Below are 17,949 nucleotides of genomic sequence, written 5' to 3' on the forward strand. Positions count from 1 at the left end.
ATTCCTACTACCAAAACACAAGAGTATAATTTAATACCAGTATCTGCTGAAGACGATCGCCACAGTGATGAAGAAGTGTAGAACTAAATGGAAAATGTAAAGGGTAAAAGAACTAAATGGGAATGATCGCCACAGTAATTTCTCAAGTACATTGGAAGATTATATTTATTTATATATGATGTAAAAGAATTGCTCAATTATTTTCATTTATATAGTGCATATATCTTTGTTTATGTGTTAAAGAAAATCAAGCTCTCTGTCACTTGGACTGGTATATCACATGGTGAAGAATTGTTTATGTGCTTCAACACATTACTACGAATTGGTACTCTATGCTTCAACACCATGTCGGTGTATTGTTTCTTTTTTTTTTTTTTTTAAAGAACTTGAAAAAATGAATTAAAAATGTTCTTGTAACAACATATAGATTTGTATCATTAACTTTTTTAAATTCTTTATTAAATATTAAAATGTATATTAATAACTACTATATTAATAACAACTTTTCAAATGAATATCTTATTAACTACTAAAATAAATTACCTTAATTATTAAATTGTTGTATTCTAAAATAATATCAAATTGTAATACTCTAAAATGATTAATATTTAATATTTTAATGATTATTGAGATATATGTTAAATAAGTGATTAATAATTTATATTTTGATAATTAATAAGTTATTTAAAATAATTAATAATATAAATTTATATATATCATAAAAAATATCTCAATTATTAAAAGAAATTGAAAAATAAATTTATTCACCGTATTTATAGGTGAATAATACATACTAAGTATTGTATCAAACTGTGTGTCCTATAAACTAAGTAAAGTAAACTTTTACCCACAAACCAATAGCTTTGTTAAATTAAAATTAAAGTACTGTATTTTGAGTATAAATATGATGTTTTAGCACAACGGATAACTTAAAAAGAGAGTTTTCCACTCTATTTTTCTTAAACCGTTTTACATTGAGACTTGAGTATTTATTAAGTAGTTATTTTGTGAAAGTCATTATAATAACATGGTAAGATAACAATATTAAAATTAAATTTTTAATAATTTCATCAATTATATGTATAAGAAATTTGTAAAGCTGGAAATACCATTTCATTTTCGAACTAAAAAAATGATATGTATAAAATTAGTTTATAGTACATAATCTTTAGAAAATTTTACCCCATACCCCTAATTATATTTATACACCCATTTAAGCAATAAAATGACTTATTTGTCCTCGTTTAAATAATAAAATTCCAAAAATTTCACTATTTTTGAAAAAGAAAAAAAAAAGGTAAATTTTCTTCCTAATGTTCCATGGAACTTGTAATCAAGATTTCTGGAACACAAAATACACTCCGAAAAACTTGAAAACAAGGTTTCCGGTACAAAAGCTAGTTCTGAAAATCTTTTTTCAACTTTTTCGATACAGAAGCATCTACTGGAAATCTTTTTTCAACTTCTCCCGTAGTACTAGAAAACTTAATTTAAGTACTCTGGAAACCATATACATAGGATTTAGGGTTTAACATTTTCGGTAGTTATCAAAAATCTTGAACCTCAAGTTTTCTGGAGGTTATATTATTATAATTATTTTATTTTGATTAATTATGATTTAATAACCAATTGTGATGTATTTCTTTTTATTTTTCAATTTTTTAGTGGGCGCACGAGGAAGAGACGACAAAATCATACGAATTACACGTGGCGCTGATACTTCTACATCATCCGTGATGAATCCTCTAGAGAGGATTCGACCGATAACTTTAAGAAGAAGAAGACAGATGATAATTGAAGACGATGATGAGGGAGAACATGATCATCGATTTATCTCAGATGTGACTATCTATCAGCAGGAGGAGCCTAGTGCATGAGGAGGATGAGGTACATGAGCAGATGGAGGCACATAAGTAGGAGGAGGCTGCACCTGCTCATGAGAGAGAGTATATGGAGGAGGGGCATGATGGAGTTCAGGGACCTGGTGAGCTCACACGATATCTTGGAGAACCATATGATTTGTTTGTCCTTACACGATATCGTCATCATATTTTAGATAGACGGTAGTTTGGTCAGAGTGCATTAAAATATTTAAATTAATTATTTTTTTTCTATATTTAATTTTAATGATATATATTTTCTTTGTATACAGGAGCGACCATTACTGAAAATTATTGCGCATGGAAAGAAAATGCAACAATTTACCCCGTCGGTACTCCCGCGACCAATAGAGAACTGTGTGAATTTATCAAAATTGAACCCATTACAACGGAGTAGTTTGAAGATGATCGACAACAACTTGATTTCTGCGTTTGTGGAAAGATGACATTCCGAGACATCGTCATTTCACATGCCATTTGGTGAAATGACAATTACTTTTGATGATGTTGTCAATCTTCTGGGATTACTTATTAGGGGTGAGTTCTACCGTCCACCCGATGTAGATAGAGTAATGACATGTAATCTTGCCATGACTTTAGTAGGAGTGACCGCATAAAAGATCTGGGAGGTGACCAAAAAGACTAGAAGTGCACACTACAAACAGGATTGGTTAAAAGAGGTTTTCATAAGATATTGTGCAACAAAGAGATTTTATTGTGCTGCCAAGGCGTATCTGTTGAATTTAGTAGGGAATACTATTTCGCTGAAAAGAGTCATACTCTAATTGATGTGAAATACCTTCCTTTATTCAAATATTTAGACGGTACAAATAAATACGCATGAGGTATTGTTGCACTCGTAGTCCTTTATGACTACCTCTCATATGCATGTTGTTGTGACACCAAACAACTAGGTGGATATATGACGCTGCTTCAGGTATTAAATATTTATTTATTAATTTTTATGTATATAATTTATTTATTTATTTTTATGTTTAATTATTTGTATATCATTTATTTATTTTTATGTTTAATTTTTTAATAATTATTTATTTTTAATTATTAATTTTTTGATTATCATTAATATTTTTATTTGCAACAATGTTGGATTTACGAATATTTTTCAAATATTTGTAATAGAGATGATCAGGGTGCTGACGTGGAATGCTCTGCCCGAATGAATAGACAATGTTACAAACAAGGCAAGTGTACAAGGTCCATGAGTACAAACGTATGATTAACACCTGCGGATGTCATATGGAGACCATGAGAGAATCACATGGATGACATTTCCTTTGATGATTTCATAATCTATACTGGTTAACTCCGATTATGCAGCACAATAGTGAAATATCTGCTAGAAAGGTGTTTGAGACAGTTTGGATATATCCAACATATTCCATCACCGCCACCTCCAGATCCTTCTAGATTATTTGATGTAAATGTGGAAGGTTGGGATATATGACGCCTGTCATCGAGATATCTCACAAGATCCGTCAAACTAAATATTCATCTGAGTGTCAAGATGGATATTTGGAGTGGTTCTATCAGGTGTCTCATCAACTACTAGTGCCACCAGATGGTGTACCCCATGTCCCACATTATAGTGTCCTGACCACCGGTGCAGATGCTTCTAGTTCACAGCTGCCACCTATCTTACAACAGATCGGTGATCTTATACAATAGGGGTTGAACGAATATAAAGCTAATCTGGATGATGAGTTGTATATTCACTTTTATAAAGTTTTGTATTTATCGTGTAGTCACACTAGTTAGTAGTAACACTTTATGCGTTGTTGTTATGTAGTAACACATTTATAAACATTTTATGCGTTATTGTTACGTTGTTTACTTTTATAAACATTGTGCTTGTACCTTTATAAACACGTTATCTTTTATGCGTTATTGTTATGTCTTACTTTATATTGTTTGTGATGAAATATAAGGAAAAAAAATTACAAGATGAAATCGAACAACAGTTAACTAAAATTAATTAATAACAAGTGATTTTATAACACTTTAAAGCATTAACCTTCATCTAATGACATTGCATCTACGAGTTCTCTGGGTGGATTTTGAGTAACACGTGACAAACGACATAGTACATACTTTCACAATATGTTGCATTAACATGCTCAAAGTAAGAAGGGTCTCAATATACATCATATCCATATGACTTATAACCTTTACCATTTACTCGTCTGTTGGTTTTGACTTTTTCAGGTGGTGAACACATTGAACTTGTAGTTGGAAAAACAAGTTCATGCACTTTACTCTTCAACACCCGTTTTCCTATAACATCAAGTGATTGAAAGCGTTTCCATAAGACATTCATCTGAGTAGACTTATCCAACTCTGATGTCTTCCCTTTCATGCTTAATTTTCTTTATTGAATATAGGGGTATATATGTCTTTGTGAAATAGTAAAAAAAATGGATAGTAATTTTGACATTTTTAAAAAATTATGAGAAATATAGGTATAAAAATGGGACTACGATAAACACTTAAAAAAATAGAAGCAATTTTAATTAAAAAAAAAGTTTGGACACAAGAACCACCTTGAGGTACAATTAAATAATTTAATTCTGGAAAATAAAAGATTTATAAATAATTTGTTCTTGCTAAATCCTCCATATTTGTTCTTCTTTTGGAGAAATCCGAGAGACATTCATTCCCACGCCCTAATTCATCTGAGAAGAGAAGAGAAATTAAACAAATCCACTTCAGTTCGTTGAAACCTTGCGCCACCGCAGAAGCAGAGGCCGTCCACCACCTCGCCGTCATCTGCGTGCTATCCAGGTTCATTTTCATCTTTCTCGAAGTTTTCACTAACCGCTTCGCTCAATTTCATTTTTTCGATTCCCAAATTCCCTTACTCGAACACATGAAATGCAATGCTTGGCTAGTTTTAATCACTCCTGTGTTAATTGTTAAGCTAAAATCGTGATTAACCCTTAACAACTCAACACCAAAAAGGGCAATAACGTAAAAATAGAGGCCTGGCTTCGTAGAGTACTACTATGGAGAACTGTGTATTTAGTTGCTAGAATTTTGTTTGCTCTATGATTTTTGTTTTTATTTTTTAAGAATTTTTTAGGTATAAAATTTATGTCATGGATTTTATAGAATATTTTAATAGACACCAGTTCGATCAGTGACCCAGTACCTCCGATCACCTGCCTGTGTTTAATTTGCACTGTGTTCATGGCATAGGTAGACAAAACAAAACAAAATCATAGTTTTAAATGGTAACCTTCAAGTTTACTACTTGAGTCTTGAGCTTTGGGAATTGCGGGTGTTGAAAAAATAGGTTCTCTAGATGAATTAGTTGATTGGACTCTTCGCCGCCGATGTTGCTTTTAAAAGAGTGTCTTTTGGTTTTACTCTTTGATTCGCTATTTTGACTTTCTCAGGAATACATTTAATATCTCCATCTCTCCAAGATGCTTGATTAAATATTGGCTAGAGTAAAAGGCAGAAAAGTGGCTACTAACATGAATAAGAGTTTCATTTTATTTTTTATTTTTTTTTATATGCTATAAAAGGGATGGAAATTTGCCTGAGATGGTTTATGTTTGTGTATTTCGAGATTAAAAGCAAATCACAGAGAGAAAAGTGTTATACTTTATACACGACGGGAGTTAGCTTTATTGTAACAATGAGAGATCAAATTAGGGTAGCATTAGCGTTTATTGTAAAAACAATGGTAGAGTTTCACCAAAATGGTTTTGGCATATGTAGAGAAGACTTGCAAAAGAAGGGGCAAGGAGGGTACACCAGTTCATTGTTAAGCGTTTGACCTTGTAACCTCAAGCAACAGAGTTTAAATCCCCTTAGGAACGGTTGTAAAGTGGTCATTGTTGTCAATTTAATGAAAATGATTTCCTCCTTCCCCAATCTTTTTTTTTTAAAAAAAGAGGTAAAGGTAGAGGAAGACGAAGGAAAGTTAAGGCCAAACCATTAAGATGGAGTTGAATTTGAATGGTTAAGATAGGATATTATGATGTTGTTTGGTCTATGGTAGAATATTTAAAATTAGACTGGCATGGGAAATGAAATCAGTATCAAGCATTAATTTCATTTTATTTCATGTTGATGGTCTCATCTTTCCTTTAGCAGGCTGAAAAGGGCATATGGGTGATCGGCAAGTAGTTGACCAACAGCACACAGCTGAGCAACAGCTGCCATCTTCTCCTCCTCCTCCCTCAAAAGATGATATGGTTTCATGTGTTATGGCTTTGGAGGCTGCTTTGCTTCCCTGTTTGCCAGCCAGAGAACTTCAAGCAATAGACCGTTCTCCCCACCCTTCGCATCAAAGTGAGTAACTGCAAATCTTTCAAATTTCTCATTTTCATTCCCTGTATAAATGCAATTATACGTTAGCTTAATGGTTGTCTAAAAGATTGTTTTACTGTTAATATTATTTTTACGTATATTAATTAAAACACTGTTGCTAGTTACACCCCTGTTTTTTTTCCAATTACACCCAAACAGGTTACTTACGTGAACTCAGTACACGTAAAAGTAAGTTTACGTAAAATACGCAAGTTGAGTTCACGTAGCCTATTTAGGTGTAACTAGAAGAAAAAGGGGTGTAACCAACAAAATTGGAATTAAAATTTGATTCATTGGTTCTTTAAGTGGGTTGTACTGATGTCCAATCTTTGGTTGAAATTCAATTTTTTGATCTATTTCCATTTTTTAATTTTTAATTACACATTTTTTATTTAGACCTTGTTAGCCTTAAGTTCAAATTGAAACCTTGTGGCTTGACTTCAATTTTGGAACTTTTTCATATGTAATGCGTATCACTAGAACCATATTACTAAAATTAGCTGTAAAGTTAAATGAGAAGTGATGATATCACTGTCTGAAGACCTTGTAAATTTTAGCAGCAATTGCAAGATGAATTAATGCTCGCATATGTCCCAGGGCGTTAATTTAGAGTGAGAAGAGGAGCCCTCTTTTGCTCTAGTTGTGTTCGGTGGAAACTTTGGTTCTGTTTGTTTTGAGACTTTTTGATTTAAAAATGACAGAAACTACTTTGTTAAGTGGCATTTTGTTGTTTTTTCACTACTATTATGTACAAGTATTTAAAAATAGGAAGCACAGCTAAAATTTAGTAGAACTTTTGTAATTATTAGCGAACATGGGGAATGGAAGTAGAACATATTTTGTCAAACTAAAAAGATCTTAATATATTTTAGAAAAATGGTCTTAATTGGGTTTTCGATGTTCTTTTTTTCTTTCTATCAGTTGATGTGGATCGCCATGCTAGAGATTTTATGGAGGCTGCCAAGAAGCTTCAACTTTATTTTATTAGTCTGCAACGTGAGGATAGGCCAACAAAAGCTGAAATGCTTAGAAAGGTATGCTGACAAATCTGAAATATTATATCTCCTTCAGTTAGAGACCTTCTAATATTCTCACCTAAATTTCTTCTGTATGTGTTGTTTAAGCAGGAGATTACTATGATGGAAGACGAACTTAACGAAAAAAACGAGCTGATTAAGAAACAAGAACATTTAATTCAGGAGTGGAAAAAAGAGCTGAAAGATCAGTTGAACAAACACAATATTGAGTTGGACAGGGTTTAGCTTTAAATTTAACTCATAGTCTATTTAAATATTTAAAAATTCAAAGGAATTTTTTTTGTTTGTGTTATTTTCTCTCCCATTTCTTCAGAGCATCATGTCGCCACCACTTACCACCCACACAGCATTGCAACCACACTTGTACTTGTAGCAGTTTGAGAAATGGGATGTCCTCTAGAGGCAGTGATAAAAATTAGTTGAGAAATGTGCTCTGCTTGATGAAATTATTCCGAATTTTGTTTGTTGAATGTTGATGACAACATTCAAATCATCCAAAATAGACGAGGAGAAAAGCTGAAGAATGTCACTATTGTTGTTAAAATAGTAAGCCAAAAAAGCTATAAGATAAACAGGAATTGCATATTGGATGTCATCAATTTGATAATATATAGTTATTAAGGACTGTAAATCACACTTATTAATGTTCATTTGTTTTAGTTAATGATTTTACTTTTAATACTACATTAAGCACTTGTGAATATAGTTAATGATTAATGATTGTGAATCACAAAATTTTCACCTTACATACCCAAACTCAATGGTAAAACTACAGGGTGTACCAGAACCTGCAAACCAATATATGTGATTAAACTTATACAAGTTCAATAATTCTCTCTCAATGGTTCAATACCATCATACATATTCCCTTAAACTCTATCAATGCCAAGTCAGGCTGTGTACATTTGCTATTCAACGCACCTCTTTCTCATTATACCATTTCCTCCAATTAGGTGGGTTCTTCTCTCACCTCAATTTCTCAAGTTTATAATGTGTTTAGATTTTCCATTTAAAATACACCATTGAATTGACTAATTTGGATGCGTATTTGGGGACTTTTGAGAATATTGAGGATAAAATAAGTCACTTTCCAATTAACATTGACACCAAGTCTAAGTAGCCATCCTAAATTTAATAGGACAACTATACATAATTAAAAAGGCTCTACTAAATGAAGCCTTTAAAATTAAACAGTCCAACAATCTAGTGGGCTAAGTAGGCTCATCTTTCAACATTAATTTTCAACCATTTTTTTTTTAATTTTTTGAAAAAAATCAAGTTTTTTTTCTTCATAAACAAAACTAATTTGTTTAGAGAAATATTTTTCCCTAATTCTTTTAGAAATATTTTTGGATTTTAAAAAAAAATTAAATATGATAAAGTTATAGAAAAAATTTCAATTTAATAAAAAAACAACCCAACTCACAAAAATAATGATTTTGTGGACTAAGTCTTAAAAATATTTTCTTAATAGGTAGCTTAAAAGGGCTTTTTCAAGTGGTGTTTAGAGGTGTGAGATTATTTTTCTATTAGATAAAATAAGATGAGTTGGATTTTAATGATTTATCGGATAAGAGCACATCTCAAAGCTCAAAAAGAGGTACTTACCGATTATCCATCAAAGTTAGAGGTAGGTCAACTTCTTATTAACCGAACCAACCTTCGTTAGTATTTGAGTCTCGTTAAATCTAGTGGGCTAAGTAGGCTCATCTTTCAACATTAATTTTCAACCATTTTTTTTTATTTTTTGAAAAAAATCAAGTTTTTTTCCTTCATAAACAAAACTAATTTGTTTAGAGAAATATTTTTCTCTAATTTTTTTAGAAATATTTTTGGATTTAAAAGAAAAATTAAATATGATAAAGTTATAGAAAAAAATTCGATTTAATAAAAAAACAACCCAACTCACAAAAATAATGATTTTGTGGACTAGGTCTTAAAAATATTTTTTTAGTAGGTAGCTTAAAAGGGCTTTTTCAAGTGGTGTTTAGGGGTGTGAGATTCTTTTTCTATTAGATAAAATAAGATGAGTTGGATTTTAATGATTTATCGGATAAGAGCACATCTCAAAGCTCAAAGAGAAGCACTTACCGATTATCCATCAAAGTTAGAGGTAGACCAACTTCTTATTAACCGAATCAACCTTCAATAGTATTTGAGTCTCGTTAAGTCTTTAAAATTATGTAGTAATACATAGTGTCCATATCTGTATATTTATGTGTGTGAAATTATCATTTTCTAAATGAGAAAAGAGATTGTGTAAATTTTTCTCTAAGAAGATATAGAGAACAGAGAAATAAAGACCAATAAATAGAATAATAGGAACATTAATTTGATTGTATATTATAAATAAAACAATTCTTTTTCTTTCATTAAATGCAATTCATTAAAGTATTATGATTTTTAAGTTGTAAGAGTAATATTCTCGTTTAAACGCTGATGTATACGTTACTTAGAAGATTGGTATGATGGAAAATGTACTTAACGAAAAAAACGAACTGATAAAAAAATAATAATAATTTAAGGGTTTGAATTTTCTCCCTCAAGTCTTTCATAGTCTCATAATCACAATTTGTTTTCGTACGTGATACAGATTCGGGTTCGAAATATACTACTTGTAGATAATTTGATGAGTGAGGGGTATATAGCTTTGATACGGGTCTGGTTTTTAGTGCTAGTATGAACTAATAGGAAATAGTGTGTTATCGGTAATTTTTCTAGCAAAAATGTTAAAAATTATTAACAAAATATTTATAACAGGTTCAATAAAAAAATATTTATAAACCCTATTACCGATTACACAAAACCTCTTAATAGTGAAAAAATTTGAATATATAAATTAATATTTAAATTATAAACATCACTTAGATTAATCTCTAAATTTAGGAAGTTGACAAATATATCTATAAAATTATAAAATATCAATTAATATAGTCTCTATATAAATTTTTGTCATTAAATATTTTTATTATAGTATTATAATTAAGTATGTGATTTACCCAAGTTGATGTCGTATCAACATCATGTTTCAAGAGATAATTTGCTGGCAAAATTTTGTCTTTTCACAAATGATTTTGTAAATAATTCTAATTGTGTATATATTAATTATGGACAAATTATCTTATAAAACATTTAAATTATATTGCAATTAAATTGATACAAAATTAACGTGGAGGAGTCAAATATTCAATTAACATGTCATATTATTATTTTTAATAATAAAAATTAAAATATGAATTATTTTAATTATTATTTTACAATTTTAAACATGTATTTATCTATTTGTTAAATTTATAAATAAATTTAAGTGACATTTATAATTTAAAAGATCAATTTAGCTATTTACTAAAAAAAAAATGTGGAAAGTGATTTCAAAATAATGTAATGATAGAAATAGACTATCCATAAAAATTTAGTTTTATGTATGAAGTTTAAACTTGATATTGATATTGATATTTTTATTTTTATTTTATTATAAGTGATATATAATAATGTGCAATTGTACACTATAGTGCATAAGTTGTCAAAGAAATTAACCATATTTTAGAAGGTAAAATATTTGGATAATTTAAAAATATATAGCGAATTCCTTTTTATAGAAGAGACAAAAAAAATATCTACCATAAATTTATACAACTTGGAATTATTAAATTTAAACTCTGATTAAAATGTCTTAATAATGTTAATATTTATTATTTGAATTTTACATTAAATTTAATGCAATAAATATTAGACGAATGACTAGCATAAAGAAATACAGATTTTTCTTGTATTGGCAAAATTAAAAATATTTATTTTTTGTGGCACACAATAATGAAAATCTCCATTTTCCATAGCATTAATTTTAAAGGTCCAGAATCATGCCAAAATGTCACGTGCCACAAGCAAGAAAGAAAATAAAAAAAGCTACCATTGGAAAAGAGTCCAAGATAAGAAAATGAAAGAAAAACTGAAAGAAAAAGAAAACAAAATAAAACCACTCATCCCAACAAAAGAAAGAAAAAAATCGTTCAACAAAACAAATAGCATTCAAATTTTTACGACGATGCATTTTCTGTGAATCTAATTACGATATACGATAGTCTCAAATTCTCACTGCTTTTTTGTGTTTGAATAGGTTCGTTCATTTCAAACAACACCAAACACCCTCGCTCTACTTGCTTCACTGTTCAGATTACTGTTATTTATTTATTTTATTATTTACTTTTCTCAATTATAGATTTTATGCCAGAAATTATTTTAGGTCATACTTGGATTGTTTATTTACATCTATTTCTCGTCGGTAATTAAATTGAGGCGTGCTTTGTAAATGTTGTTTTAATTAGGTGAGATAATTATGTTATGGATTTGTATTTGTTGAATTCATTTACCTATGAATTTTGCTCACCTTACTTAGCATTAATGGTCTGTTACTTAATCACTTAAAACTTTAACAAGGATTGATCTCGTCCTACAACTGAGAGGTGATTTGATTGTTGTTGGTTCGACAAAAACAAGGAAAAACGAGTATGAGTTGAGTTTTTAAGGACACATACTTGTTTTCCTTTATTTTTGTTGAAAAATGACATTGATCATCCATGGTGGCTATAGAATTTACCTTAATGTTATTGTTTTTGTTTTAGTCTTGGAATTATGTGTTTATGAATAGATTGGATTGAGTTTTGTTCAGTTTCGACTAAGTGGATGTTAATTCTCAAATGTTATTTGCAAATTATTGTTACAATGTCAGTTGAGCATGGTTTTCCATCAGTACCTTGTTGGTGTAGTCCTTGATTGGTTCCTTGTGTGGGTTTGCTGACGTAAATGAGTTAAATTTCAGATAAGGTTTTGTACTATTTGGCTACTGATGTGATCTTGCAATATTTTAATAATTGAAATTGCAATGTTATTGTCATCCAATTTTGCTGATTTTTGTTAAATTTGCTCTGACTGGATACAATCTTAATTTACTCTACAGGTGGCAGAAATTTAGCTGGTAGGGTTCTTTTTTTAAAGCAACATGTCCTTAAGTACTTCCAAAGCAGCTTTTCAGGTTCTGTCCAGGGTTGTGCCTCAATCTGGGTATAACGAGCCTTTTGTGAACACTTCCCAGTTGCGAGCAAAATGTATGAAGAAAAAATCCTCAATGCATAGGTATTTTATCGAGAGTTCTAGCGTGTTTCAAAGCCAGTCAAGACCTCATCGATTTCCGTTGACTGGTGTTAGTTTCTATGACTATAAGACCTATAGTCATCCATGGTTGCAGACATGCAAATGCCAAAAGGCTGAAAATTTGAGTGGCATAACTTCGAATGATGTTGAAAAATCAAATTTGGTAAGCAATGTGATGAGTGCAAAGTCTGTCGTAGAGCTTCAAGATGTTGAACTGTTGAAACAGGAAACAGAGGTTTTGTCATCTGATGTTAGAAATGGAACTATTGCAAAATCCTTTGACAAAATTAGCCTCAACTCCATCGAGGATGAAGCATGGGATCTACTGAGGGAGTCTGTAGTTTATTATTGTGGCAATCCTATTGGAACTATTGCTGCAAAGGATCCTAACAGTTCCAATGTTTTGAATTATGACCAGGTCTTTATTCGTGATTTCATTCCTTCTGGAATCGCTTTCCTATTGAAGGGAGAGTATGATATTGTTCGTAATTTCATTCTTTATACACTTCAGTTGCAGGTAATCTCTTGGTCTTATAGTACTGATAACATGTTCTGACAACAGAACTGAATTTAGTCCACCTCGGTGGATCTACATGTCTGAAATATACATTTTCAATTTTTAATTGGCTGTGTTGAAGTGGTGTGATTTTTTATTTGTGTTATGTCTTTACAAATTCCTTCATGAATGAGGTAGCTTTGTTATTTCTGACACACTTAAGCATTGAACAAACATATCCATATTTCAGAGCTGGGAGAAAACAATGGATTGTCACAGTCCAGGACAAGGTCTGATGCCTGCTAGTTTTAAGGTTCGGACAGTTCCTCTGGATGGTGACGACTCTGCAACAGAAGAGGTTTTGGATCCTGACTTTGGAGAGGCAGCCATCGGCCGTGTTGCGCCTGTTGATTCTGGTAAATAACTAACAGGACCAATATAATATTTTCTACGTAGCAAAAGAAACTTACCATAATACTTCTTGGATATGCTTACCTTATTTAACATGTGATTGCAGGGTTGTGGTGGATTATTTTACTACGAGCATATGGAAAATGCTCTGGGGATTTATCAGTACAGGAGAGAGTTGATGTGCAAACAGGAATTAAGATGATTTTGAAGTTGTGTCTTGCTGATGGCTTTGACATGTTCCCAACATTATTAGTAACTGATGGTTCTTGCATGATAGATCGGAGGATGGGCATACATGGGCATCCTTTGGAGATTCAGGTGTTTTAAATTTCCTGTCTTTCTTCAGTAGCATGCTATTTATTAACTATTTCTTGTTAAGGTGAGAAAATAAACTTTGCTGCTTATTCATGACTGTGCATTTTGGTGTAAATGTTGCACTTATTTGTGGTTCTGCACCATTGTGGCCAGAAAAAGGAACAAATTTTCCTGTGCTAGATTGAGGAGCAGCATTTCTGTCGCTTATTTTTAGTAGTGATCAAGCTTTCTTTTTAATTTTTGTTAACTTGGTTGTGGTATTTGGTATTTTTTATTATTTTGAAAGTGGCCCAGTTATATCTTTTTATGCATGAAAGGTGAAACTTTACATTGACCTTTATTCTTATAAATGAAGGGACTATGCCCTAAGAATTTGAATGGATTTAAGACGAGGTTGGAGTGCTGCTGATTTCATATTAGTAGACAACAGCAACAGTCAATTCTGAAATAGATTGTATTACTTTTGGAAAAGAGTTGTGGTGATAAAGTTACAACATATTTCAAAGTTGGCCTATTAGTATGATAAATATTAGAATGCTATTGTGCTTATTCAATTAAATCTCTAAACTGTTGAAAATACAAAAAGGACACATCTCTTTATGTAGATTCAGGCTTGTATGGTACATTATCAGAAGGTTTTCATGGCTTTTACTGTTTTGAAGGTCCCTGTTGTCTGAAGGTCCCCAAAGCTGTATAATTTCTCCGACACCAAAGCTGTATATATATATATTGATTATTCTTCTCCACTGCCTTGGTTAAGCCCTATAAGAACGTTAATAGATCAGATTTGATGCTCTGCTGCATCATGCAAGTACTTTGACGTCAAGCTTTTAATAAATTATTTCCCTTTCTGTGAAATGAGGGAATCACGATATAAAATCATGTTGAAGGTGTGAATGAATGGATTTGGATTCACTGCAGTTACTAAAAACCCAGTTACTGCCGTCATGCCCATCTCAGCTGGTGGATCCATTTAAAAAGCCACTTCCCCTCATTCTTTAATTGAAGCGGCACTCTAAAAAGCAACACTTCTCTTTACTCTCCCTGACCCCACCCACCTGCATTGCCTTCATGGCCTTTGAAACATGTCCTCTCTTCGTTGTTTTGAGTCTTTCCAGCTCCTCCCCTGACTACCACCGCCACAAAAGCTCGAGGAGATGCAGCCTCTGTGACCCGACCCAAATTCTGGGATTTTCAGCTCATCTGTATCACTGTATTAGTGACCAAGCTGTGGTTTTTTTTAGTACTTGCAGCAAATCCAAACCCTGAATGCTTCTATCTTACCTGGGAAAACTTTGCTAGTAACTAGAAAAAATAATTTTATGTTTTATGTTTCAAAATGCTGTTTGTATCTATCACTTTTGTCGAATAAATTTATTACTTTTTAAGAAAACATTGTGTACCTGAGATGCTTACATCTAAGGACAAATCAGCGATCAAATAAACTTATCTAATGTGTAAGTTATTTTGCTTTTTTGTTTTATATTTCTGTTTCTAGGCACTGTTTTATTCTGCCTTACTTTGTGCGCGTGAGATGCTTACTCCAGAGGATGGGTCAGCTGATCTACTACGGGCACTGAACAATCGGCTGGTAGCTCTTTCATTTCATATTAGAGAGTATTATTGGATTGATTTGAAAAGATTAAATGAAATTTACCGTTACAAGACAGAGGAGTACTCGTATGATGCAGTTAATAAATTCAACATATACCCAGACCAGATTTCCCCTTGGTTAGTAGAATGGATGCCGAACAAAGGAGGCTACTTAATTGGTAACTTACAACCCGCTCACATGGATTTCCGGTTTTTTTCTCTGGGAAACTTGTGGTCTGTGGTTAATAGTTTGGCCACAGAGGAACAATCACATGCCATATTGGATCTTATCGAAGCCAAATGGTCGGATTTGGTAGCGGACATGCCACTCAAGATATGTTATCCTGCTCTTGAAGGTCAGGAGTGGCAGATAATCACCGGCAGTGATCCTAAGAATACGTACTGATTCTAACTTTCCTCTGCTTGTGCTTTTCAGTTATAATATTTTTCCTGAAATGGTTTTATTTACCTGTTTCTTTTTTTTTTTTTGCAGGCCTTGGTCCTACCATAATGCAGGCTCCTGGCCATCACTGCTCTGGCAGGTTTGTTACCATGACAGTTTGGTCCACTGCATCCCTAGTTTTTTTTTTTTTTTTTTTTTTTTTTTTTTTTTTTTTTTTTTTTTTTTTTTTTTTTTTTTTTTTTTTTTTTTTTTTTTTTTTTTTTTTTTTTTTTTTTTTTTTTTTTTTTTTTTTTTTTTTTTTTTTTTTTTTTTTTTTTTTTTTTTTTTATTATTGCAATTAGGAGTCGATGAATTGATATTGTTTGCGTATGATGAAGCAGTTCTGATCTATAGCTTCCAGACTTTTTTCACCTCATTGTTGTCCAATAGTGGCTCTATAGCACAACAGTGTAGGAAAATCTGAACAAATTGATATTGTTTTATGATATACTATTTAATGCAAAGTGTTGTTAAATATCAATCATAGCGGTGCTATTGCATTATAGCTTAGCGGAAATTGAACAAACTATTATTTTTTGTGATATGCGAATGACAACATAATTCACCTTAGTTCTTATCAAACTCTGTCCTATTGAATCTTTTTCATCCACTATGAAATTGGATGAGCATACTTGTCTTTGTTTTATAGCAAATGTCCTATTTTTCCTACCGTCCATTTATTTCAGGCTCGTGCAAAATCCTTTCATAGCGTTGCCGGTTTCTTCCTCTTAACATTGCAAATTTGAATTAACACAATTTACAAAATTTTAACATAATAATTGCCTTTTGCAGCTCACGGTTGCATGCATAAAGATGAACAGACCACATATTGCTGCAAAAACTGTTGAAATTGCTGAGAGACGTATATCAAGAGACAAGTGGCCAGAATATTATGACACGAAAAGATCTAGATTCATTGGAAAACAATCTCAACTGTATCAAACATGGTCGATTGCGGGATACCTTGTGTCAAAGCTGCTGCTTGCAGATCCAAGTAAAGCAAACATACTGATAACTGAAGAGGATTCTGAACTTGCAAATGCTTTTATTAGTGCCAACCCGAGAGGAAAGCGCGGGAGGAAAAATATGAAGCAGACCTACATTGTATGAGTCTTTAATTGCAATTCATTTGGTTCTTTTTGGCCAGCTGATAGGTTTATGTCCCATTTATTATTCATAATCTACATTTTTCTTCTGATTAGCAGCATATTCATATATAGGGTTGGTTATGATGAAACTGTCTTATACTAGTCATTGTGTATATGTAATTGAAACATGATGTCAATACTTCAGGATTAAGTAGCATACGGAAGATACAGTTAATCTAGAATGAGAAACTTTTGTGCTACATTTCTATAGAAAATGTTTTCCCCCCAATTTGCATGTCATTTACTATCATTTTCTGTAACTACCATATTATATACCATTTGATGAAAATGCGCAGTGAATGTAAGTGATGTATTACTTGCACTGTTCTAAATACGGCTAAAATACACTTTTGCCCCCTCAAATTTTAAAATCCGACGATTTTTGTCTCTTTAGTTTAAAAGTTGTAATTTTAACCCCTTAACTTTTTCTTATTTTACAAATGATTGACCCATCTTGATTTCGATTCGGTCTCCGTTGACGTTGTATTTTTTATTTATGATTACGTGGGATATATAGCTTATTTTTTAATTTTTTTAAAATTTATGGCTCATTTAATTTTTTTTTTATAAAACTGCCAACTTTTTTTGTTTAATATTGCCACTTCATTTTATTTTATTTTCAAAAAAATGTCAAGTGTTCTATTTTATTGCCAATTTTTTTTTTAAAAAGTAAGGGTTTGAATATAATTTTAACTATTTATCTTTTACTTTATATTTGGTTTGGTATTTTATATATATATTTTTAATTCATTTTGATAATTTATTTATTATTTTTATTTTTTATTTTTTACTTAATAATCGTTAAAGTCATTTTATCTTTCGTAAAATTATACAAGTTTGTAATTTTTATAAGGACTAAAATGAATATTATGTAAAAGATAAAGGGAGCCAAAGAATAAAAAAATAAAATAAAAGACAAAAACGAATAAGAAAAAGATAAATGATCAAAACAAAAAAAATAAAAAAAGACAAATGACCAAAATAAATAGTAGGTAAAAGATGAAGGATCAAAATTATATTTTAGTCAAATTTTAAAAACTGAAGTGACAATATAAAAAAAATAAAATATAAATAAGTTGGCAATTTTCTTTTTTAAAATAAATAAATAAATGAGCCGACATTTTTTTTTTAAAAAGTAAAA

General features: G+C 31.2%; 3 protein-coding genes across 5 annotated transcripts in view; all 3 read left to right on the plus strand.

Annotated features, from left to right (window-relative positions):
- LOC101510495 (UDP-rhamnose/UDP-galactose transporter 4-like) overlaps nucleotides 1-233 on the plus strand; it is a 4,718-nt gene extending 4,485 nt beyond the window's left edge. Inside the window, exon 8 of the mRNA XM_073370289.1 lies at nucleotides 1-233. This exon is cut by the window's left edge and continues 16 nt beyond it. Within this exon, the coding sequence (XP_073226390.1) occupies nucleotides 1-81 (81 nt within the window). The 3' untranslated portion in view covers nucleotides 82-233.
- Nucleotides 234-4,413: 4,180 nt separating this feature from the next.
- LOC101509964 (mediator of RNA polymerase II transcription subunit 28) lies at nucleotides 4,414-7,936 on the plus strand. 2 transcript variants are annotated; one of them, XM_004503942.4, is made up of 4 exons: nucleotides 4,414-4,679; nucleotides 5,997-6,197; nucleotides 7,137-7,249; nucleotides 7,343-7,936. In XM_004503942.4, the coding sequence occupies exons 2-4, from the start codon at nucleotides 6,014-6,016 to the stop codon at nucleotides 7,475-7,477; spliced, it is 432 nt and encodes a 143-aa protein (XP_004503999.1). In that variant the 5' UTR covers nucleotides 4,414-4,679; nucleotides 5,997-6,013; the 3' UTR covers nucleotides 7,478-7,936. The 2 variants fall into 2 exon arrangements, with proteins under 2 accessions (XP_004503999.1, XP_004503998.1); XM_004503941.4 differs by having other exon boundaries at nucleotides 4,417-4,679; nucleotides 6,000-6,197.
- A 3,234-nt stretch (nucleotides 7,937-11,170) lies between these two features.
- LOC101511142 (neutral/alkaline invertase 3, chloroplastic) lies at nucleotides 11,171-17,037 on the plus strand. 2 transcript variants are annotated; one of them, XM_004503945.4, is made up of 7 exons: nucleotides 11,171-11,369; nucleotides 12,210-12,920; nucleotides 13,150-13,315; nucleotides 13,417-13,628; nucleotides 15,124-15,617; nucleotides 15,712-15,760; nucleotides 16,453-17,037. In XM_004503945.4, exons 2-7 carry the CDS (start codon nucleotides 12,252-12,254, stop codon nucleotides 16,768-16,770), a joined length of 1,908 nt encoding a protein of 635 aa, XP_004504002.1. In that variant the 5' UTR covers nucleotides 11,171-11,369; nucleotides 12,210-12,251; the 3' UTR covers nucleotides 16,771-17,037. The 2 variants fall into 2 exon arrangements, with proteins under 2 accessions (XP_004504002.1, XP_027191463.1); XM_027335662.2 differs by lacking the exon at nucleotides 11,171-11,369 and adding an exon at nucleotides 11,424-11,577.
- Nucleotides 17,038-17,949: the final 912 nt, after the last annotated feature.

The sequence above is a fragment of the Cicer arietinum genome, chromosome 6, assembly GCF_000331145.2.
Source record: "Cicer arietinum cultivar CDC Frontier isolate Library 1 chromosome 6, Cicar.CDCFrontier_v2.0, whole genome shotgun sequence".
Classification (NCBI taxonomy): domain Eukaryota; kingdom Viridiplantae; phylum Streptophyta; class Magnoliopsida; order Fabales; family Fabaceae; genus Cicer; species Cicer arietinum.

What these genes read in the sequence shown, in the direction of transcription:
- LOC101509964 (XM_004503942.4), top strand. Translation starts at nt 6,014, where the DNA reads ATGGGTGATCGGCAAGTAGTTGACCAACAGCACACAGCTGAGCAACAG. An exon ending in TCCCCACCCTTCGCATCAAA is followed by an intron (nt 6,198 to 7,136) that starts GTGAGTAACTGC and finishes TCTTTCTATCAG; the next exon opens with TTGATGTGGATCGCCATGCT. An exon ending in AAGCTGAAATGCTTAGAAAG is followed by an intron (nt 7,250 to 7,342) that starts GTATGCTGACAA and finishes TTGTTTAAGCAG; the next exon opens with GAGATTACTATGATGGAAGA.
- LOC101511142 (XM_004503945.4), top strand. Translation starts at nt 12,252, where the DNA reads ATGTCCTTAAGTACTTCCAAAGCAGCTTTTCAGGTTCTGTCCAGGGTT. An exon ending in GGCATCCTTTGGAGATTCAG is followed by an intron (nt 13,629 to 15,123) that starts GTGTTTTAAATT and finishes TTCTGTTTCTAG; the next exon opens with GCACTGTTTTATTCTGCCTT. An exon ending in GGCCATCACTGCTCTGGCAG is followed by an intron (nt 15,761 to 16,452) that starts GTTTGTTACCAT and finishes TGCCTTTTGCAG; the next exon opens with CTCACGGTTGCATGCATAAA.